At 35.7% G+C, this 24,751-nt stretch overlaps 1 protein-coding gene across 1 annotated transcript in view; it reads left to right on the top strand.

Annotated features, from left to right (window-relative positions):
- Positions 1 to 24,751, top strand: part of KLHL1 (kelch like family member 1) — a 194,315-nt gene that overhangs the window by 87,577 nt on the left and 81,987 nt on the right. The window contains exon 5 of the mRNA XM_009281714.2: positions 24,455 to 24,641. Within this exon, the coding sequence (XP_009279989.2) occupies positions 24,455 to 24,641 (187 nt within the window). The remainder of the gene's footprint in view (positions 1 to 24,454; positions 24,642 to 24,751) is intronic.

Below are 24,751 nucleotides of genomic sequence, written 5' to 3'. Positions count from 1 at the left end.
TAGTGGACATGGTGGTGTTGGGTTGATGGTTGGACTCGATGATCTTAGGGGTCTTTTCCAACCTTAATGATTCTATGATTCTGCTAGGAAGGAGATTAACTCTATCCTTGCTGAAACCAGGACACATGTAAATCAGTCATCCCCACATTACCAAGCTGAGTGTTGTAGCTCTTTATCCACAGTGTTAAAGGCAATTCCCTTTATAGTTGAGTAGCTATGTCCACATTCCACAGTACCTGCTTCTGGGTTTCCTCTGGTGTCTCTGTGACCCCAACACATAAGGATACCCTGAGACACTGCCAACAGCACTAATGTCCTTCATTTATGCAACGGAATTGTGTCCACTTTGTTATGCATCATCCTCATGAGAATATCCTGGATACCTTAAGTCATATGAAGTATCACTATATCCCATGTTTAGCACCTGAATTAAATCCTAGATTTCCACTGCCTGTCATAGATAAGCATCACAAATGTAAACATGTGTCATTGGTATCTCACATCATTGACACCTATCTATAAACTCCTAAAACAGTTGTGTTAACCTCAAACTTAATTCCATTGTTTATCTTTTAGAAAGTTTTTCATAAAACTTCTTTCTTCAGATTCAAGTCCCACTTTTAGAGGGAACACATTTCTTTATGCAGGAAAGGAGGCAGGTGAACAGTGAGTAGGTTATATGAAAAAAAATAACAACAGTTTCAAAACTGTAAGGAGTTTCAAAAAGAATTATTTTAGAGTGATATATTTCTGACAATTCTCTGTATTTTTTGTTCAATTTAATCTGAAAGTTAACCCTTATGCACTGGTGCTTGTCTGTAATTGAGTACTGCATCATATAAATGTGTGCAATAATGCTAAAAAGTATTTAAAAATTATTTCCAAATTAAAATTAAGATATAACAAAGTTTCAACAGAAAATTATTGAAAGCTGGAGGTGAAAATTTACTTCTTATTACCAAAAAGTTATTTTTTTCCTACTATGGTTTATACCTAAGTATATATCAAATAAAACACTCTATCATTTTCATTGCACTGAAAGTTAACTGAAGAGCTCTCTGGAGAGAAGCCAGGTCAAAATTAAAAGCTAATTATCTGACCTTTGAGAAAAAAAGATTTGGGTTCCTTACTTCTAAATTCAGTAAAAAAGATGAAGTCATAGACTGCAAATATTATTAACAGATTGGAAAGATTGTACTGATATCCTTTTAAAATGAAGGCTTAAATTTATAGCCTGAGTTTTTATACCTCATTTCACTTTCAAGGTGCAGTAATTATATCAGCAATGTAGTCAGACTTGAGTAATAGGATATCATAGAATCATAGAATAGTTTGGGTTGGAATGGACCTCTAAAGGTCATCTAGTCCAACCCCCCTGCCATGAACAGGGACATCTTCAACTAGATCAGGTTGCTCAGAGCCCCATCCAACCTGACCTTGAATGTTCCCAGGGATGGGGCATCCACCACCTCTCTGGGCAACCTGTGCCAGTGCTTCACCACCCTCAGCATAAAAAATGTCTTCCTTATATCTAGCCTTTAAGTACTGACAGGCTGCAAGAAGGTCTCCCCAAAGCCTTCTCTTCTCTAGGCTGAACAACCCCAACTCTCTCAGCCTTTCTTCATAGGAGAAGTGTTCCATCCCCCTGATCATTTTCGTGGCCCTCCTCTGGACTCAATCCAACAGGTCCATGTTTTTCTTATGCTGAGGGCCCCAGAGCTGGACACAGTAGTCCAGGTGGGTTCTCACCAGAGCAGAGGAGCAGAATCACCTCGCTCGACCTGCTGGCCACGCATCAATGTAATTCAAAATTCAGTAGAAGAATTTAGTAGAAGCCAATCAGTATGTACCTATTAAAAGGAAAGTATCATGAAGCTGCAAATGAAATAATAGAACCTGCAATGTTGCCATAGAACTTTAGTTTAATTTTACTCCTTTGATTTGCCTGAAACCATCTGCTAAACTACAACAGTTTGTATTTCTTCATTTGAAGTCAAACTAGAAAGGTTGGTGGCTTGACCAATATAAGAAATTATTTCACGTTATAATAGGTAAGATTTAGTTACTTCCTCTCAATAGGTGTTCCAAATATTTTGTGTTGATCTGTACAGAAAACATATCTTAATTTATGTTCATTTTCACTCTTAAAGGATTCAGGGACAGTAAAAATTTGGTGGGAGCCTTAAACCTTGTTAATGCTGAAGTATTTTAGATTATTTACTTGAATTGTTCATTTACAAGCTTATCATAAATATTTTTTTCCTGTGATTTTTAATAGCATTCTTCACAGAGTAAGTTAACAAACAAACAAGTTAAGAAACAAACAAAAAATATCGTTAAGCTGACATTTTATTTTGTCAGTAGTTCAAAAACTCTAAGCTAATATTTGTGGCTAAAAGGTACCATAGTTGCCCTCAATTTTCAGCAGCATTTTTAAATGAAATTTGAATAAAACCATTTTAATCTTTTAAAAAATCAAACAAAATTAATACATGTAAAACAAAGCAAAAACACTAAAGACAATTTGTGGATATGTCTTTTTTGACATGATATGATAAACATATACATAATCACAGAATGGCTGAGGTTGGAAGGGACCTCTGGAGGTCATCTGGTCCAACACCTCTGCTCAAGCAGGGACGCCTAGAACCAGTTGCCCAGGACTGTGTCCAGATGGCTTTTGAATACCTCCAAGGACTGTGCCAGGGCTCAGTCACTCTCACGGTATAAAAGTGTTTCCTGATGTTCAGACAGAACCTCCTGTGTTTCAGTTTGTGCCCATTGCCTCTGGTCCTCTCATTGGGCACTACTGAAAAGAGCCTGCCTCCATCCTCTTTCCACCCTCCCTTCAGGTATTTATGCACATTAGTAAGATCCACCTTGAGCCTTCTCTTCTCCAGGCTGAACTGTCCCAGCTCTCTCAGCCTTTCCTTGTAGGAGAGATGCTCTAGTCCCTTCACCATCTTCATGACCCTTCATGGAATTCTCTGCAATGTGTCCGTGTCTCTCTTGTACTGAGGAACCTAGAACTGGACACAGCACTCCAGGTTTGACCTCACCAGTGCTGAGTAGAGGGGAAGGATCACCTCCCTTGACCTACTGGCAATACTTCGTCTAATGCAGCCCAGAACACCGTTAGCCTTCTTTGCAGCAAGGGCACACTGCTGGCTCCTGTTCTGCCAAGCTGCTTTCTAGCTGGGTGGCCCCCAGCATATATTGCTGCATGGATATACATACACATATACATTTATTTCATTCTTCTATAGTAGAATGTTCTTGTGAACCTTTTAGTTAGAGGTGAAAATCTATAGTTATGGAAAGATATGCCCATTAATATCTGGCTAGAATAGCTAAAGGTGTTCTCACCTGGTTCCCTGATGACTGTCCTGACCCATCATCTAATGATTACCTTCCCCATGACACGTGATGTAGTGATTACCGTCCCCACAGCTCAGGGAGCAAAACAGTTCATCTGAATCCTCGCTAATTCTGTATAGTCAACAGTCTAACCTCATCTGCAGTTGAAGCTAAAACATTAAGTTCTGTCCGTGAAGGCAAACAGTATAGAAGAGTTTATATCTATACCACTGAATTCTCCTTATCTTTCTCTCCTCCTTTCCCAAAACAGAATGGTTTCTTCGGTGCTTCTATCTCCCATTCCCTGACTCAAGCTGTACCTGGAAACATTCAATGCAATTCATCAGCATGTTTGAGCCTCTGCCTAGCCCTATTTTGTTTACTAGTGATGTAAACACATTTACTAAGATGAAAAGCTTGTTTTTGCTGATTGTCTGTATACAGTGTAACGTATCTGTTAATGTTGAGGCTACAGCATGAGCCAAGAATATGTGCAGCTTCTGTTGGGCAAAACATTATTTTTATGGTGTTTCTTAAGAGTGTGAGAAGTTGCTAATGACAGTTGGGCTGCTGAAGGAATTTACAAGCAAGAGTTAGGAGTTAACACATGATACTGAGTGCCTAGAATAGCATCTAGTATTAAAGAATGAGGATGTTATGTTTTAATGTTTCTCTGCAAAGATGTACGTGATAAAAAGAGCACAAATATTTACTTGCAGAAATGGTTAAGCTAAAGATAACTTGTACTCCACTAGTGTGCTGTGTTTATAATGGATGTTTTTTGCAACTGCTTGTAATAGTAGATCATTGATTAACTATGAAAGCTAAAAAATAGCATAGGGTAAAGCACAGATATTATTGCCTTTCTCTCTGCAACACTTTTAATAATATCACTTTCAGAGGCTTGCAGATCACATCAGTAGGATAATGCATAGTCTTTGAGTATTGAATACACTGTGGCTCAGATCCAGTGAAACTAATATAGGTATCTAAATTAGGTTTCTTGCCCAGGGGCAGAAACAATCCAGTCCTTATAAAGTGAAGTACTTAAGTACCCTGTAAGTCACTGGAGAGGAAATGAACTGATCCATCTGGGTTCTGTTGTTATTTATACAGAGATGTTGTAGGGAACCTGTAGGAAATGCTAAGCTTCTAAATCCCCTCAGAATGCACACACTACATCTGGCCGTACATGATTTTAAAAGTGTATATGAATTTGCATATAATAATCAAGTAGAAACCCTTTAAATCCTAGCTTGGATAATTGACGTTGTGAGGCAAACTTGTAAATTCCTTCCACAGCTCAGCTGGCATTTGGCAAAGAGGTATTTCTCTGTACTGCTAAAAAACCAATTAACCAGGCAGTCGTCAGACTGAGGTTCATTGAGTTCTGACCTTTTCTATATATATTGGGCTAGATTAAACAATTGAAGGATCCTTTGCTTAGCAAAAATGGAGGGTATCACTGTATGTCAGTGAATCTCTAACTTTCTCCTTCATAGCAGTGTGATTGATAATACGAAGTGATAAACTTTTTCAGTTCCCTAACCATCTCTAGCATCACTAAAGAAGTGCAGCTGATACAAATTCACACGTGACTAGAGTTCTAGGTTTTTTAGAGTGGTTCTCACCGACTGGTGTGGGGTAAATGCTAAGTATGTGTGTATATTCAGTCATCTTCTACAACATGTGGTGAATTCTTTCAATCATTTCTAAATGAATTGGATGCCAGGAGATTGTAACTTGCGTTTGAAAGGACTGAAGGTATGATGCAGTTGCTTATTCACCTATGTGTGTAGGCTTTTCCACATCAGCTAGATTCCTGACCTCCCACTGTAGGCAATGAAGATCTAGTGCGGTTCCCAGCACATAGGAACAAACCAATGTGCTGATTTGAGAGGTGCCATGGATTATCATGCTGCCTGGCTCCCAGCAGGTTTTCTGGAAGCGTTCCCTCATAAATCCAGTGCCATATTTACTGGCCCTGTGTGGCTTGTTAGACACCATGTGGTATCTCAAATGGTGCTAAATGCTTGGTTTTATGCAAGTGAATTAAACAATCATTTGATTTGAATGTCAACTTGTATCAGAATAACATGAATTTGGGAATGTGACAATATTGACAATATTTTTAATGTAATTTTTATGTAACTTCAACTAAATAAAAAAACTAATTACATTAAGAATTAATAACTTCTCAGTCCATAAAAAAGGAGGTTTCAGGCAAGCTTCTCAGATGATATCTGTATTCCTCTATTAGCTTATCAATGTAGGAGAAATTTGGGCCTGAAATTTCACTTGCCTGTGAAATGGCAATTAGTTGATTATGGTCAGTACAGGCAGAATATGCTCTCATTTCTCTAGTTTTCTTATATAGATCATGCAGTAAAGCTAACTTTTTTCTTTTTTTATAACAACTTCTCTGGCTGTGGAGGTATCTTGTCAGCTGATATTTTATCTGAAGAAATATGCGATAGTTCAATGCAGTGTGCAGATACGATCCCAAGGGATCTTTTTTGTCTTTTAGCTAATTCTAAAATTATCCAAAAGTCCTATCAATATGGCTGGCATTTCTTGTGTAGATAAGTGACAGTGTGAAAATTTGTAAACAGTGAAAATGATAACTATTCAACACAGTTATGTGTGACATTAATTTCCAAATATGGTTTTCTATCAGTCAAGTTTAGTAAATATCAGTAAAGTATCATTAAATGCTTTGAAGCTGTCATGAGATGCTGTTCAAATAAAAAGGTGTGGCAACATAATGCTATAATACTATTTCTTTATCCTACACACAGGCAACTTACCTGACTTTTTTTTCAGTGTCTCATGATATACTGAGCATATGGTTTGCTACTAAATATGTTGGGGTAAATCTATTTAGTGGAAGAGTGGATCTTTACTAGGTAAATCACTTTTGCACATGGTCATAAAATTATTGGGGAATGACAATGATGAATAAAAAATACAAACCTTGCCTCTCTTTATATTAATTCTGCATTGCCTAAGGTTCAGAACAATGTTTTGATAAAAATATTCTACTTCTGTTGCTCATTTTATGCAGTTCATTCTGTGTGAAACATTTATTCTCATAAATGTCCCCATTAGAATGCATAGAGTGTGTCCATGTGAAAACACGTATTTATTGATACATCAGATTATATTAACTGCCCAAATCAATTATAAGCTCTGGTCATATAAATAAGAGCATATCTTTCCTTGACCTTCAAAACAGCACCATTTCCAGTGCATTCTTAAATGTGTAATACAGTTTTATTTGCGTAAAATTATGTCTTTAGTTTTGAGAAGACGTTTTGCCTGGTTTTTATGTTTTTATAAGGTCATATTATTTATAATCATTATTTGGCACCTTTCTATCTTCTTCTGTCTTAGTGACAGTCAGATTGTTGATTATATCAGATTGTTGCAGGGATTGCTCAATGTGTGTGTGGCTATTCGGTCATCCTCTTTGGCAACATATTTTTAAGTTCTTTCAATAAATTTTAACTGATTAGTTTGCCAGGATACTATAACTCACAGCTGAAAACCCTGTATGTTCAATGAAACTAGTAAAAGTGAATGCAATGGGAGTGGATCAAATAACAGTGGTGTACACCATGTCATTTTCCAGTTCAAACTCTGGTTTACACTCATTTTTTAATCATACAAATAAACTGCATCATAATAGCTTGCATGGATCTCAGCAATGAAAATTAGCATAACTTTCAGCAAAGCTCCACTGTCATTTAGGCATCTACTTGATATGCTGAGACTTGCCAACTTGCTTAACACCCAGCTGTTCATAGCAATTTTAATGAAAATGGATAGGTGCTAAGCACTTTTAAAAGTCTACCAGTGTAGTTTATGTTCCTAAACAGAGCTGCAAGTTGCTGACCACTTTTAGAAATCTTGTTCTGAATACCTTTTCAGATACCTGTTTCCCTTACATCTGTCCTGGCTGTGTTTTCATCTATGAGCATACAACATGACAATTACCATCAGATTCAAACTGCACTGTACATAATGAATACTGTTGTTTCACTCTCCAGTAATATATTTTTCTCGTGCATGGCGATAATAGCAAAAATCCAGTGCTACTGGATTTTTAAATGATTTTGTGGAGTTTATCATGTAGTAATGGGTTCTATTTTGATTAATAAGGGCAACAAAGAAATTGGAGAGAGAAGTTTTATCATAGGAGAAAAACAAGCTTTCTGCAGACTGCACAGGTCTGTTTGGATCTAAACAAGGTAGCAAGACCTTTCAATGTGAGCCACAAATACCCCCAAACCAGAAAGACATTACAATCTGTCAGTGGAGTAGATTCAGCCTGTCAGCTCAGGACCTATGTTGTAGCTACCTGGAGAACAGCGCACTGTACAGTCCCTGTGCTTAAATTGCACACCTAATTACCTTGAAACCTTGACTGTCTGCGTCAAACCCAGATGTCTAAGTTTACCTTGTTATAATGTGTAACACTTCCGTACCTATTTGATGCAAGCTGTACTTATTTTCTGCTTATAATCACAGAATCACAGAATGGTTGAAGTGGGAGTGGACCTCTCTGTAGGTCATCTAGTCCAACCCCTGTGCTTAAGCGTGGCCACTCAGAGCCAGTTGCCCAGGACCATGTCCAGACAGCTTTTGAATATCTCCAAGGAGGGAGACTCCACAATATCCCTGGGCAACCTGTGCCAGTGTTCAGTGACCCTCACAGTTTCTTGATGTTTGGATGGAACCTCCTTGTTTCAGTTTGTGCCCATTGCCTCTGGTCTTGTCACTGGGCACCACTGAGAAGAGCCAGATTGATAAGATCCCCCTTTTCTCTGTGCTGAACTGTCCCAGCTCTTTCAGCCTTTCCTCATAGGAGCGAGATGGTCCAATCCCTTAACCATCTAAGCATCCCTTCGCTGGACTCCCTAGTCTACCTTATTTCCCTTATCTATCTCATACTGGGAGCCCAGAACCTGGACACAGCACTCCAGGTGTGGCCCCACCAGTGCTGAGCAGATGGGAAGGATCACCTTCCTTGACCTGCTGGCAATTCAGCAGCCCAGGACACCATTGACCTCCTTTGTGGCAAGGGCACATTGCTGGCTCCTATTCAACTCAGTGTCCACCAGGACCCCGTTCTTTTTCTGCCAAGCTGCTTTCCATCTGGGTGGCCCCCAGCATATACTGGTGTTTGAGTTTGTTCCTCCCTAGGTGCAGGACTTTGCATTTGTCCTTGTTGAACTTCATGAGGTTCCTGTCAGCCCCTTTCTCCAACCTGTTGAGGCTCCTCTGGATGGCAGCACAACCCTCCCAGTCACTGTCAACCGCTCCTCCCAGTTTTGTGTCATCAGCAAACCTGCTGAGGGTATACGCTGCCCCATCATCCAGATCAGTAAAGATTTCTGTAATTTAGTGTAGAGATACCTAAGCTAGTTTTAGAGTAACTAGCTTATCAGGATAGTAACAGGGTGAGAGTTGACCCTAGCAAAGATTAAACTATCCTTCTATATGGCAAGTTTTGCTGCTAGTTGTTGTTGTTGTTGTTCCATAGATCATGCTTCCAGAGGTCATGCAAACATAGTTCATTGAAAGTAGTGAAGGCAAAGATCAATCACTACTCTCAGCAATTGTTAACAACAGGTAGTTTTAAAAGCAGAAACCTTTATTGCTCTTGGCATAATGTGAAATCTGTCACTTTTAGCTAAAGAAAGAAGGAAAAAGGGATTGCAAATGCTTAGACTGGTACAATGGGGTATCTTGAATGGTCTTCCTGGAAAAAAGGGTAATGAGACGCCTAAGAGAAGGATTGGACTTCCCTTCCCTAATGTTAAGTCACTATTTTTGCAGTGTAGTGCTGTTTTCTGCTTCCTTCCTTCTCCCTTAAATTGATTCTGCATAATAGAAAACCACATAATCAGAAACATTTTCTTCTCTAGTTCTGGTTGAGCCGTCAACATTTCAGAGATTACGTATGTACTAGAAGAATTCTTCATATTAGACATTTGTAACATTTATCCTTGAAATATACTATATGGAAATGGTGTTTAAATAGGCAGTTCCCTTTCTATGTGAGGTTTTCTTATCCATCCTTTTTGCCTGTTTCTAAGACCTGAAGATCGTATTTGAAACAGGAGAACATTATTTAGGGGAAAGATGCTTCTTTTGTATTCCATTTCTTTGTACTTATTTTCTTATAGTAGTTTTATCAAAATGACACCAATTTTAGTCGAATACAGTTAACTACAGTTAACAGGTAACTACAGTTAAAAATAAAAAACCTAGTAATTTTCAAATGTAGGCTATTACCTGTTTTTGACTGAATAACATTTGTGTTCCATTTGTTGGCATCTGTCATGCTTCTACCTAATCTTCTATTTGATTTGCCACTTTCAGAAAAAAAAAAAAAAAAAAAGATTCAGAAGAGCCTCAGATAAAAACATCTGCCTTTGAACCAAAGGAGACCAGACAATAAGAATATTTTGTCATAGTCCAACCTTTTTGTTGCTTCTAGTGTTGGTTTTACCTTTTTGTTGCATTTAGTGTTGGTTTTCTTTAATTTTCTCTTTTTTTAATGTGATTTTTTTGTTCATCTTCCTTATGAATGTAATTTGACCTCTAGAACTTTTCTTATTTCTTATGTAGCATTTTAACACTATTGCAAAATATGCATGAGTGTCAGAATTATGATATTACTTTTTTCCTCAAGGATTAGAGAAGAAAAAATACAAGGTACGCCAAGAGAGATTCATCTCACCTAACTTTAGATATCTAGAAAGTAATTATCTAACATATCAGATAGGTATTTACTTTAAGAATGGATTTATCTTGAAATAGAGATTTTTTTTTTTTCTTCATTTACTAGAGAGAGAGCCTAGCATGGTGAGGTTAAATGTAGATCTCTGCATCAGTATAATTAAGTGTGTAGAAAGCTTGCATCTTAGATTTTGCACTCCTTATTTCAGCTACTATGTAAAATACATAGATTGATAAAATCGTTGTGAAAAGACACCACTAGAGGCAGAAGCTGGGGGGGGAGGGGAGTAAAACAATTACTGTTTTCCTGTACTGAATAACATTTGAATCAGTAACACATCAGGGTGATAAATAAATTGGTCAAATTAGTACCAGTTTCAAAGATAGACCCAGTAGTACTAGTAGTCCAACAGAAGTCAGTGTGTGTGCCAAAAAAGTGTAGGCATATTTACAAATTAAGTTAAAATTAAAGTTTGAACAGTTGATAAAAGATAACAAGGGACCACTTACAGAAAATAATATTGAAGATTTTAATAAATGGGCTCATTAAATCATAAGCTTTGGGGAAGTGTTAATGTTGTGAAAGTGGTTTCAACACCACAGTTTAATTACTTACCACAGATGCTACCAATGAATATTCCAGTCCCATTACTTAGTTTATTCAAGAGAGTAAGGAAAAAAACCCCACAGTTTCTTCATTTTTATATCAAATGTAAAGCCTCAGAGAATATGTGTGTGTGTGATTGTTTGCTTATCTAATATGTTCATTTCGGTAACCTAATGATAGGTTAAGGAAAACAAACTTCAGCTATGCTGTATTCTTTTTGTTTTGGTTTGGTTTTTGTACCCTGTGGGGGAGGAATAGGGAGGACTTGGGATTATAACTGAAGGGTAGAAAGCCAGTTTAAAATTTCTTCTGAATATGAAATTATTTTTAATGTGTAGGGAAAATTTGGACTTACAAATCAATTAAACACTGAACACATTTCCTCTGCCAGTGACTGTGATCACCAAAAATATCAGCTTAGTAGATGTCAGAGTCCAGTTGCTAGACAGAAAACACAATTAGATTTCTTTCCAAAATTCCTGTCCAAGACGGTTCACTATTATTGCTATGTGATTGATCTCTTTGCATTATATTATCACCTGCATGCATACACAGATCACAGACTTACAGACAGACTAATGAAAGTCTGTTGTGTCTAAGCAGTAAATCTTAATGTAGATTATTTGTAATAGAAATGATTAGCCATATGTTTCAAGAAAGAACTGGTCTTGAGTTTCTTAAAGAACCTTAAGTCTGCTGCATGTTATTGCTGAGGAGAAAATAACCTTTCTCTGAGAATACAGAATTTCTGAGGGATTTAGTATAGTCTCTTTCTTTGTGAGTTGGTTGAGCAGCTGGCTTCACTAACTCACACACTGAATAATTTAGTCCGTAAGCAACACGAATACCGAATATTTGTGTTACTACAGAAAAATGCCTGGAAATCATCTCTGAGCTAAAACAGGTTTACTGAAATCAGTAATTAAACGTGAATAGGAAAGAAAGAATTCCAAACAGATCTAGAATGTTTGATGAGCTGAAAGAAAATGGTAGAAAACAAAACAAGACATGCTAAATTAGCGACATTATTAATTGTAAATGTATTTCATTATTATATTTCTAAGACAATATATTGAAAATGTTGTTCTAAAAACAAATACAAACTCAAAAAGATAAATTAGGTATAAGCTTTTTTTAAAATTTCAATTTAAGGACCCTAATTACAAAACAGTCAAGTGAGTAAAGCAGATGATTATGTTGGATTTAACCCAATTCATTCAATTTCTAGCAAAACAAAAAGGTCTTTAAGTAATATTGCTAAGGTTCAGTTGGATAAAATAGGATTTAGAAATGGAGTTTAAACTTCAGCTCTATACATGATCAGTTTGTGACCTTGTGATTTCTACATTTAGGAGTCCAGAAAAGGTAACAACTTCTGTATTTTTTAAAAGACTTAAAGGAGAGAGTGAGGGAATGTTTAAGTGTTTTAATCCACTTTAGTTAAAATCTATTTGCAAATCAGCATCTGGATAAAGAATGACACTGTTGGTAATACCTTAGCATATCCTCAAAGTGCAAAAATTGGTGGAAAATAATTTTATGACTGCAATACATTTTTATTTTTTTTTCAAAATATAGTAATTTAAAAGTAAGAGTTAAAAGATGTGGTAAAATATATCTGTAGTAAATTCACAATTATATGATTCCTGAAGTTGTATCTTCTGTTATGCAAAATTAAGTGAATTGTTTATGTACAAAACTGGCCCAATTTTCAAATTAATATATATTTTCTGATGTCTTTTTCTAAGTGCTATTCTAAATTTTAATCTAAATTTTAAAGGTTTTTTTACTATATTGTTTTTCTCTGAATATAATTCTTAAACATGTTAATAATGCATGCTTAAGCAATAACCCAAAATACTTTTAGTTTCTCACGTAAACAGTGCAAACATGCTGCTGTTCTCATTCCTATTGTCTTAGTATTTTTTTCATGAATAATTAATTGGGTATGTATAAAAATAAAATTTGTTATGTATTTTTCCTTATTAGAAAATATTACTGATAACTGAAATATCTTGCTCATTTTACTTGAAAATAGTTAATAATATTATTAGTGGAAACCATTTAAAATTCTAATGCAGGCATTTAAATGAATACCTTGCATTGTCAAGAGAGCCATAATTCTCTCTTACTTAAATCTGTTCTTTTCAAGTACAGATTTTAAGCAGGAAATTCACCTAATGTTGCGAGAGCAAAAATTAAAGTGAAATTGAAAGAGGTAAGCCATACTTTAATTCCATTCCCCAGTACCTTTCTGTAATTAATTTCATAATTATCTTTCATTTTTACCTTGGACAAAGGAAGAAAATTATTTTAGAACTAACCCACAGTATTGGAGAATTCTTGATTTTGAGATGCTTTTATCCACTTTTTCAAGCATGTAAGCACTTTCATACAAAAACTATGCAATAAGCATGTTTAATATTGGAGAAGCTGGTCAGAAATTGGGCTGTAAATTTTCAACAGAAATAGGAGAGGGAAGAAAAATGATAAAGAACTGGGAGATATTTTCTGCAGAAAAAAACCCAAGTTTTGTAAAAAGTTTTTAATTCTGAAAGTATCAGTCAAAAACTCAAAAAATGTTCATTTGAAAGTTCTGTTTTTTTCATGGAAAATGCTTTCTATCTTGGAGAAAAAAAAAATTCACTATTAGTTCTCTTTCTTTTTTGTAATATATAGAATATTATGTATGGGTTTTCAGGGCTGTGTGGCTTTGTCTATGAAAGAGATCGTGAAAAAAGGAGGATAACATTTTATTTTGACATACAAGGGAAACTAGGCAGGCAGAGTTTGATAATTCTTGATGTTGTGTCTCTTGTCATTGAAAGCCTACTCATGCATCTTTCTGAGCCCCACAAAGAGTGTTTGCATGTACACTTTCTTGAGTATATGGCAGGGAGTCAAATAATTAAATTTAATCTCTTTGGTGAGATGATCAGCATAACTGTGAAAAACTTATATCGCCTCTTAAAAAATGCCTGTTTATGAAGACTAATTGGTAATTGGTTAACGAAGAATTACTTGGAACATCATACTTTCTAGTAGTAAATGCTAAGTGAGTTTTCTATCTTCATATTATATTCATTTTCAGAATCTACTATACTTTGTGACACTGAGTAGATAAAAAGATTTAGGAAAAAACTTAATAATGAGGTTTGGGAATCATCTAGAATGCATTAATCTAGATTAAAAATTAGGACTCTGCATCGGAAAATCAAATTGATTTGAGCAAAGCCTATCATGCCTTCCAGAAGGCATGTTCCAAGGCAACACCTTTGGTATGCTGTTTCATTTCTCAACCTTACTGGACTTTTAATAAAAACCAAACAAACAAACAAACAAAAAAAACAACAACTAAACTTCCATCACTTCTAGAAAAGAAGGTTAGTTAAAGTACTTTATTACCTAGATGATGAAAAGCAGCATTCATTCTTTTCTAGCTAGGTTTTAACAAGATTTATAATAATATAAAATCACAATTTATGTTAAACCCTATTATTCCTGATTTAAACCTTCTTAGTGAGATTAGCATTTAAATTATCTGCCATCAATTTTATTTAAGTTTTTAAGAATGGCTGATGTCTATTCAATAACTGTAGAGTAAACCAGATATCTTGTTCATATCAACCATCATTTTAATCTCAGGGAAGACACGGATATATTCATTCAGGCAGGATCCTGAATTAATTGATGCATGACCAAATGTATTCATACAGAAGTAGATCCATTTGGTATGCTGTTAATAATATTAGCTTAGTATACTGTTGTTTCTACCTATAAGCTCTAGTTTAAGTGGAAATAATTAAGTTTGACATCAGGCTGTTCTTAGAAAAAGAAATAACAAAACTATTTACAATCATTGCAGAATTGTCCTGAAAAACACGCTGTCTCCAAGATCAATTTACCTATGAAAAATGTAAATGACAATTGCTGATCAATTGCCAGCTGCAGAACCTATGTTCAGCTCTCTCAAGGAAGTCTGCATAGTTTTTTTTAAGACGGAGCATTTCAACAAACTCTTAAGATGAAACAAAAAAATGAAAGTAATTAACTCACTATTTTGTTTATCTCATAGGTTCAAAAGTTTTTAAATAAGGATATGAAGTTTAAACATTACTAAACAATTAGTCATTACAATAAGAGAGTTTGTATCCAGCAGAAGTAGCTCAGAGATTATTGGTTTTGTAAAAAGAAGCAGCACTTTGTGGGGGACTTCCTTTTTCCTTCATGTTTGCGGTGGAGCATGAATAGCCTAACTGATATTTCTTAAAATGGGTACGTACAGTCTTAATCAGAATAACAATGAATTAAGTTGAAATCTGCAGTTACGATAGTATTTACAGGCATTTCTTGCAGTTGTCTTAGAGACAGAAAATACAAAGTGTCAAACAATTTATTCCTTTCACCACATAGGCAACTGAAATACTTCCCTTCATATACCCATACAATGACGTAGGAATAATGACGACTTCTTCTACCAGCTTTAGACAGAGAAAAAATTCTTCTAATTGGAGTTTCGTCCAAACTTGCACAGTGTTTCCTAACAGCTAGAGCAGCATAAGTATGGTAAGATTTTGAAAGTGGACTGAGAACTTTTTTTAAAGAAAGCTTTTAAAGAAAGTTTTAAAACAGTATTTTATACTTTCCAGGTATTCATACAAACCCCTTCTTTGCTTTTCATTTTAATCTGTACAAAGAACAATCATGACCTTACATTTCAGAAGCCTCTATTCTTTCCTGGTAGCTGCATTACTATGATCATCAACAATAACCAGTCATAACAAACCTGTACATGGAAGAAGACACATAAAAGGACAATGATAGCTAATCAAATCTCTCTCTTGAAAACCATTCAAACCATGCGAACTTCAGGTCATTCCTTCTTCAGATTTTTGTTTCATATGGTAATGTGTTACTCTGACTCAAGGTTGTCAAGTGACTTCAGATACATTTTGGATCAAGAGAGAGACTCATGGGCTTTGTTAAAAAAAAAAAAGTGCCATAAAAATCCACATTTTAAGTCACAGTTAATTTAAAGGATTTTAAGCTTTTTGTTCTTCTGTTATGATTATTAATTCTATTAAGATAAGGCTAATCCTGTTTTCTGCATAACATTGGCGTGTAGGTTTCTGAGGACTCTTTAGGGTTTTTTATAGGGAGAATGTATCTAGATACTGGGATAATTTTTAGAGAACTGGAAGTTGCTTTCTGCCTACCATAAAAGTAGCATGTTTGGGTATGAAATTTAATACTATTCAGGGTATAGAATAATTATGTGTTGTTAAGGACTATTCAGGATTCTAAATCACAATAAATAAACATGGGCAGATCGAGACCGCATAAAGTATAATTTTGAATGATGCTGTGCCCCTTTTGGCAGCAACTATCACTTGGAAAAAAGAAGATAAAAACTTTTGCAGGTGCTTAGTATCTTTGGCATGCAGGGAACACTTCCTCACTTTGTTCCGTTTCATAGCCCTGACACCTGTCCTGGAGGAAATATCCAAGTCTTTCTTTTTAATGGTAGGAATCCTGTGGTGTTTCCGCATCTCCCCTTTTGGGTAATTACTGTATCTGAGGCACATACCCACATGGTGGAATTTGAGGTTTAGTTCACCCTGACTGAGCGAATAATGTCACACTTTTCACAAGGTGGGAAGCTCTACCTAAATAACCAGGGCATGTCCTGCACCTCTTCGGAAGGATGAGAATACTAGGAAAGTTTTGGTGAGGAAGTTCTCTGGCTCTTCCATTGTCTTGTAATCTTTTCCAAGAGTGGGGTGCAGGAGAGAGGAGGGTGATTATTTCCTTCCCAGGCAGGTGGCACCCTCTTTTTCCCTAGTAGTGGCTGAATTTCATCCTAGATGCCACGCATTCAACAGGGGAGAATGGGACCCATCCCATCTCTCAGATGATAATTTATGTAGAATATGTGAGATTTAACTTAGTATCATTCAAATCAGCTAATTCAAACCAGCCTCCTGGGGTCAAATCCCCTGCTTAGAGTTTCTCCTCCCTTTTCCTGGCGGTGGCTCGCCTGCTGTGCCGGTGTTGGATGGGGGCTGCTGGCTGCTGGAGAAACCAAATGGTTCAGCACAGCCAAAAAAAGTATGGATTGGCACGAACCCCCTTGCTAGGGCTCTGCATATGTTAAAGTTCCCTATGGCAGAACCCTACTATGGTTAAAGAAGGCTTGGATTGTTTGTGAATAATCACTAATACTCTCACCTGGATCATAGCTGCAAATCAATGGGATAAAAGAGGGGCTGGTGGAGATCTGTCAGGGAGCAGCAAAAGTAGAGCTGCTCCCTGAGGAAGGACGGTGGGATCCAAGGGTGACAGCAAGGCAGGCAGCAATAAGGGCGCAGTTCCGTGGTGCGCCCACTGTCAGTCACTGCACCAGTACCAAACTCCTCCTTTTGTGCTCATTAGACTTGACTTTCCTTTTGGCACTACTGGAGTATTTTTCACTCATGATCTCAAATTGAATGTGCTTCACAGAGACAAAGCATGCCTGCTCTCTGCAGCATTGTGTTGAAAGTAGTTTAGAAGTACAGCTGAGAAAGGATTTGGTGGGGTTTTAACTTGGAAAAATGAGAAGTGTGATGACACAAAGTTACTAAAAATCCTTAGGATATTGCTAGTCTGAAAAGTTCTAGCAATGCTAGAAGTAACTATGCTGAAGTAGCACTGATGTGGGTCTTCTGAGAAGCGACAGCTCTGAGTTTCCACGTGTTACAAAACCCAGAAATCTTCATTTAATGTTAGATACAATTCTCCTTAATGAAGCATGTCATAGCCATGAAATAGCAAGCTGAACATAATATGGTTTCCAGGGAAACATCCTTATTAACTGAATTTCCTGATCAAGTGCATCCTGATTTAATAAAAATATATTGATTATTTTGATGTAATAAGGAAAGATAACTATAGACTAGGAAAACATTGAAGCAGATTATTGAAACTTAGACAACATGAAACTGTTAGCTTTATATGACTTTTGGTTTTTAAACAGTAGCTTTAATTTCAGCTTTTTTTTCCCCCCTCACTCACAGGGTTTAGCTATTAGGACAGTCAGAAATACAATGTTTATCACAAGTCAGCCTATGTGCTAAAATAAATGGTTAGGAGGGAGGAATTAATACTTTGTTCAAAATTATTTTTCCCATAACTTTGCAGCTGGGAAAAGGCCTATCTTTTACCCCATAAGATTTTTTTGGTTTTTTTTTACTTTTACTGTTACTTTTTTAGTTAGGGTTTTTTTTGTTGTTGTTGTTGACAAAAAAAATTATTTGGCCATTGAGTAAAACTTTTTTTTTTTTTTAAGGGAAATAAACACAGGTTTCTGTCTGCTTTTAAAGTTTTCTAGGATGAATTTCTAATCAGAAAGAAAGAGAGGTTCAGCCTCTGTTTGTGGTTGGTGCATGAAATCTCAGAATTTTGGGACAGGACAGTGTTCACTGATTATCACTTCTTTATTTGAAACACCTGGCTACTTAGTTAGAAGATCTCATAGATATAAATATTTGCTTTAAGAGCCTAGGCACAGATTGGAACATCAGAATAAAGAAGTAGCTGTCTGATAGGAAGTCACCAAATATGATTGTTGGATTTTGATCCTTACTGATATAATAAGCTTGCCATAAAAAACCTTGTCATCAATTCCATTAATTCCATTAAGCATTAGAAAGTATAGGTAACAATATATTGCCTCAAATTTGTGCAGGAGAAACTGCTTATTTAATTTCTCAGCTTTGTTGTGCCTGTATTCTGTTAAATTAATTGTTGACAGAGTATACTGTTTGGTTCAGAAGTCCTAAATGTATTTTAAATCATTTTGCAAGATAAGACGTCATCCTGCCTGAACTCTGAACGTGATTTGTCTTCAGATCTTTGATTTTTAATCTATTGAGTAGTGTGCTGAGAACTTCAAATGGAAAAAAATCACAAAAAGGAGATATTAAAAATCTTAATGTTATGAAATAGAAATTAACCTAGTGTTATGAAATATACTTACTACTGCTGTTTATTAGCACACTTTAATATTCTTATTTAGTAACATTAATTGCATAATAACCAACACCAGAACATGCACACACACATATACATACAAATCCTTATCATATCTAACATACAAAAAGCTTTCTTTTAATTTCTTGATAATCTGAAGTTTCTGAGCCCTTCCATTGATATCGTGGGTGCCAAGATTGTAAGGATACCCTCTTTGGAAAGTTATTAAAAATAATAGCTTAAATAACTTCCTAAGAATTGTATTTTCCTCTACACACTAGGGAAGGTAAATACATTTGAAAATAAATTGGACTCTAACCATAGACTCAGTTTTCTTGTTGCTCAACTTAGATTAAGAAATACAGTAAAAATTCCAGTGATTATGCTACTATTCTTGTACTGACCCTAGCTCAATAATATTAAATGTAAAAACATATAGAAATGCTGTACCTTGCATAATACCATTACAGTCAACGTGAAAACACTCACCAGCTACGAGGGAAGAGAATAGAATCTTGGTATTTAAACTCATGAGGTTAGACATGAAGGTACTACATGTTAGATCATAATACAGTTCAACAAATATGTCAGTGGTGTACGTTTTAATGCACTTCCTGATAAAATTTTAAGAGACTACCATTTTGATTGAAAATAGCAGACTTTGGGAGCTGGCCATTTTCCTGTAAAAAAATAAGTCGATATCAAAGTTTAAGAATATTTTCAAGCATAATTTATTTCACGTGTAGTTCATTTGCAAACATTTATATCAAGCTATTAACCTCAACCATGTGTAGTGACCCCTTTTAAAAATACTGCTGTCAAGGAACACAAATGTCTCTGCTGTTTTTTGCTTGTGTCTATTTCTGTTCTGCCTATGTCTCATACTATTTTAATAAGACTCTTGACAACCCAGCATCTTGAGCCTTCAGCCACAAAGCATTTCTATTACAGATGTGAGTATACATTGTTTTAAGCTGACCATAAACATGCCTGTTTAGTGAACTTGTTTTTCCAAAAGAGGTTTTTTCCTGTTATCTGATTATCTGAAATCTAGACACAAGCAAGTGGTTCTGAGGAGTAAACTTTCAATATCAGACAATTTTGTATATGATATTGGCTCCCTCTTACTGAATTTCTGTGGTCATAGGCATATGGCCTTGGAGTATATAGATCAGTAGAAACTAATTGGTTTAAAAGATACATATATGCTAGGGAGATGCCAGAATGGGAGTTTGTGACAAATTTAAAAGACCAGCAGGTTTAATTTCAAATCTTTTCTGTAACATTCTTCTGAGATTGAATTCATATTAGTCAATCTCAATATTTTTCTTGTTTTTCCAGTCAGTTATTTATTATTCTGCTGCTGCTGTTTCAAAGGTGTTTTAGTAGTTTCTTAATACAACAATCATGCACATTTATAAAAATGAATATGATAGATACTGCCGTTTTATTAGAAAATAAAAGTAAATATAGTTTTGGAAAACAAATATATGGAGGGATTTCTATGCCTCATTTTCCATGTAATATGTGAAAAGTGCTTGTCCCACCAGACATAGAAAGTCGATATGACAATTTTCAAAAACCTAATCTGCCTAAATGAAGGAAAGCATATGAGCCATTCGTTATTGATTGGGAGGAAAAACTTCAGACCTCATTCCTTCACTTATTACGTGAATCCAGATTTGACACGCTGACAAAGATTTATTCAGAGATCCTGGAAGATATTTGAAGTCCCCAAAATATATCAATACATACATTTTCAGCCCCTTTGTATGTTATCTGTCTTTTCCTTTCATACATTTATTTTTACTTTCATGATTGTGGGATTATTTGTGGTTGATGCATAATCTGTTTGCAAACATTTATATAAAGCTATTAACCTGAACTATGTTGAGTGACATTTTCTGAAAACATTACCATCAAGGAACATAGCTGTCTTTGCTTTCACATTTTCATTCTTTTAACTTTCTTGTGTCTTAAGTGGTAAAACAACACCATTGTGTTTGGTCCATAGGTTTAGTAACCAAAATAAATATTTTATGTTTGGTTTAGCCTTCTTAATTGTACATTTGTGATATAGCATATATTCATTATAGCATTTTCTTTCACATCCTGATAAGGAGAATACAGGAATATTAGGATTACTACATTTAAGATATCGTAAATTTATTAGTTATGCAGTCCTTGTGCAAACTAATAAATCTCATGGTTTCCTTTGTATTACCTGTTCCCTCTGCAAGCTTACTATTTGCTATGAACCTAGGGGCTTTGTGTGTATTGCTAGCTTTGCTATGCTACATTATCACACTTTTAGTGTTATTCCTTTTCCCTGAACTCAGCTCAATTACTTTGTGGTAAAGGCTCTTTGTACCTTTCCGTATCTCCTTCTACTTTCTTTTTCCCTCTTCCTTTTTTTTTATTCCCCACCTGTTTTTCTCTTTCATGGTATCAATGTATGGATATCTTATGATACCGGATATCCAGGAAGATAGGCAGAGCCAAACATGATGTGTACTGTCATCTGAAATGTGCCAGAGGTTTTCCATGCACAACAGACAGCTTAAAACTATCAGTTTTGCTAACTAGAGGCTAATGTTTTAATAATGAGAACTGAATTTCATCCATTTTTGCCTAGAACTTCACTGAACATCAGTGTGACTCAAAATATCCACAATTTTTTTCACTCATGAGTAGCCCATGGAGAGCACCTCATATCCTTGCTAGTTCAGGCAGCTACCTTTAATTAAATAAAAAGAAGAATTTAAAAAAATCATTTCATCAGCTAAAATATGTGGAATTTGTGTTAGAATAGAAAATAATGAAATACCCAGTCTTCCACTGCAATGCATAGTCTCCTCAAATTAGAGAGCTTGCTCTGTAATTTAATAATAGAATCAAACTTTCCAGTTATACCAACACTTCCCCATGGACTACAAGTACCTAAGTTAGAGACCAATAACAAATGAAATCCTCCTTCACTCTAAAAAGTCCATGATTATTAATAGCACAAATCTTATTACTCCTATAGTAATCTTTCTGCATTGCCACATAGCTTTTATGCGTATATTAAAGATGATACTTTAATTTTCAATACACGAGATGTGAGTAGCATTTAACCCACTCAAAATTCCTAATAACTGCATTTCTACAATTTTAATGTAGATAAATTTAATATAAGCAACTGGAGGAAGTAATGCAAATTGAGAAGAAACAATAATAATAAATAAATTTTAAAAAAGCCAAACCTTAACTTCAAATTTAAAATCATAGGTTTTTAGTTGGCTACTTCCATTCAGGAATGAAATTTTGGGTCTATGAATTATGAATTTCTGGAAAAGTCAACTTGAAGCTCTGTAGTAGACAAAAAGGCAAAATCAAAAGTTACAAGTTATTAGGAAAGAAAAAGATAACAAAGCAGAGCACATCATTATGCCACCATAGGAGTTCATGGTTTGCCAGTATCTTGACTACTGTGTGCAGTTCTGCTCCCTTCACAAAAAGAATCTAACAGAACTGAAAGGTTCAGAAAAAGCCAACAAGGGAGATACTAATCTTCTTTCATACAAGCAATGATTAACTAAGCTAAGGTTCCTTAGACTAGAAGACAGTCAACTAATGGAGAATGTGACTGAAGTCTAGAACATTATAAGGAATTTGGTATGGTAGGGCTCAATTATTCATTTTCTCTTTCAATAGAAGAATTAGGGGGCACTGAATGAAAGAAATGAATGAAGCAAATTGAGTGAAAGCAAATGAAGCAACAGGAGCCAGGTTCAAAACAAACGGAGGTTAAGCTTCATATACAGCTAGTGATAGGCCAAATTTGTTGTGAAAATGTATTGTAGATGCAACAAATTTACATGAGTTCAAAAGAATATTGAACTAGTTCATGGAAGATAAGGTCCCTGAGAATTACAAAATGCATGGAAAAGACATCCACCTCAGAACATCCCTGATCTGAAAGTTGCACATTGGGGGAATATTAAGGGGAATTACTATGTATTTGAAAACAGTGTTATGGCTTGTTCCCTAGACGTTGACTTATGGCCACATTTGGAGACATATTTTGTCAGGCTAGATGAACCTCCTTATTCACTTCTTTTAATAAGCAGGTCTATTGTCTGTTAGGTCATCAGCCATGTAAAATAAGAGTTCTGGATCACCAGTTAAGATACTGCAGTGTGTAATGCCTTTCTTTGGACCTGAATAGATTCATTTCATGACTGACATCTAAAATCAGAAGCAGGAGTCTGCTGTCTACATGTACCAAGCTATTAATATTTTAGATGTCACAGAAAACGTGTTATCTGCAAAAGGCTGACAGATTGACAAAGGACATTCATGTATTCTTCAGCAGCCGTTGAAGTCCAGATGAAATAGCTGAGAGTCCTTAAAAGGAATCTAGCTGCCTGTGTTCAGGCAACTGCAAAGCAGTTTGCATACATTTGCATCTATGTGTCTGTGAGGGAGGTATCTCCTCATAGACTCTGGGAACTAAATTCTCCTGCTTCCTGGCCTTCAGCTACTTCTCTGAAAATGATTGGGTCTCCCAGATAGATGTTCTATGAGATCTAGAAATCTACCAGACTGTACAGATATGCTGCCATATGCAATTAAAACCTGCTCTAATTTGATAGTCAGCAGAATATAGGGATCAGCATCTAGAGGTAATGCTCAGTTGCCTAAACATAAACATTGAGAGTTTGACTGACTTCTGATGCCTTAGGGTATCTGAGATATCTACATGGGTCTGGCAGATATGGCGCAAAATCTGCATAAGTGTTGCACTCTTCTGGCCTGACATCAGCGAGGTCACAGAATCACAAAATCATTCAGGTGGGGGTAGACCTCAGGAGGTTTCTAGTCCAACCTCCTGTTCAAAGCTGGGCCAGCTATGAGGTTAGACCAGGTTGCTTAGTCCAATGGGATCTTGAAAACTTATATGGTGATTTACAGCATCTCAAAAGCCAGTAGATATGTATATACAGGCAAGTGAATCAAACACTTAATATTTACAACTTGTAGCCTTCTTCCATGGAAACATAATAGAATATTCTTTCAGCTGTATGCACTGAGCATCTGTTTTGGTAACTACTGATTATAGTTTTTATACCAATTGTAAAGACAGTTACATTATCTGTATTATTAATCCTTAATTTTGCCAATAATACAGCAAAACAATAGATTCAAAACTTGCACAAGCAAGTTCTTTTGGTTTTGGTTTTTTTTTGGTTGGTTGGTTTGGTTTTTTGTTGGTTTTGTTGTTGTTAGGGGTTTTTTTTTGTTTGGTTTGGTTTTAAAAATAAGGGATGTTCCTGGAAAGTATTACATAAAATACTGTAGAATGTTGTTATATGACTGCACATTCAAGATGCTTGCAAAGAGGTGCCTTCTGGATCCTTTCAGTGTTATGTTGGAAACCATTAAAAATAAGCCAGGCTGTAACCTACAAGAGAATACTTCATTTTCTTCAATGTCTTCAGTAAGAGAGTAGTAAGATTGTAGTCTTAAGGGTTGGTGAAACAGTGATCTAAAAGTTACCTACAGTCTTTTAAAAATCAACTAAATACTTATTGTCCTAACCCTCCTCCAAAAAAAATAGCCCTGCAAACCCCTGTATTCTACAATGAAGTGATATACCTATGACATCCATTTTGTGATCTTCTCTCATTGCATGGTATTGCTTTTCTAGGAATTTCTAGCATTTCTGATTCACGATCATGTCATTCACAGATATTGGCTGACCTAGAAAACCATGTGCTTTTTAAGGATGACCTAGAATGCCAGAAGCTTATTCTGGAAGCCATGAAATACCATCTTTTACCAGAGAGAAGAACTCTCATGCAAAGTCCAAGAACTAAACCTAGAAAATCTACAGTTGGGACACTTTATGCTGTTGGAGGCATGGATAACAACAAAGGTATTAGAGGATATTTGTTACTTTATAAAAGTTATATTTTGCATTTTCTTTATTAGAAAATAGTGAAATAACTTTCTATTCCAAGACTGGGGTGGGGGTGTCTAAGTCAG

This window comes from Aptenodytes forsteri, unplaced genomic scaffold (assembly GCF_000699145.1).
Source record: "Aptenodytes forsteri isolate BGI_AS27 unplaced genomic scaffold, ASM69914v1 Scaffold51, whole genome shotgun sequence".
NCBI lineage: Eukaryota > Metazoa > Chordata > Aves > Sphenisciformes > Spheniscidae > Aptenodytes > Aptenodytes forsteri.
The sequence above is the reverse complement of the archived record's forward strand: the minus strand, read 5'-3'. Positions and strand labels throughout refer to the sequence as shown.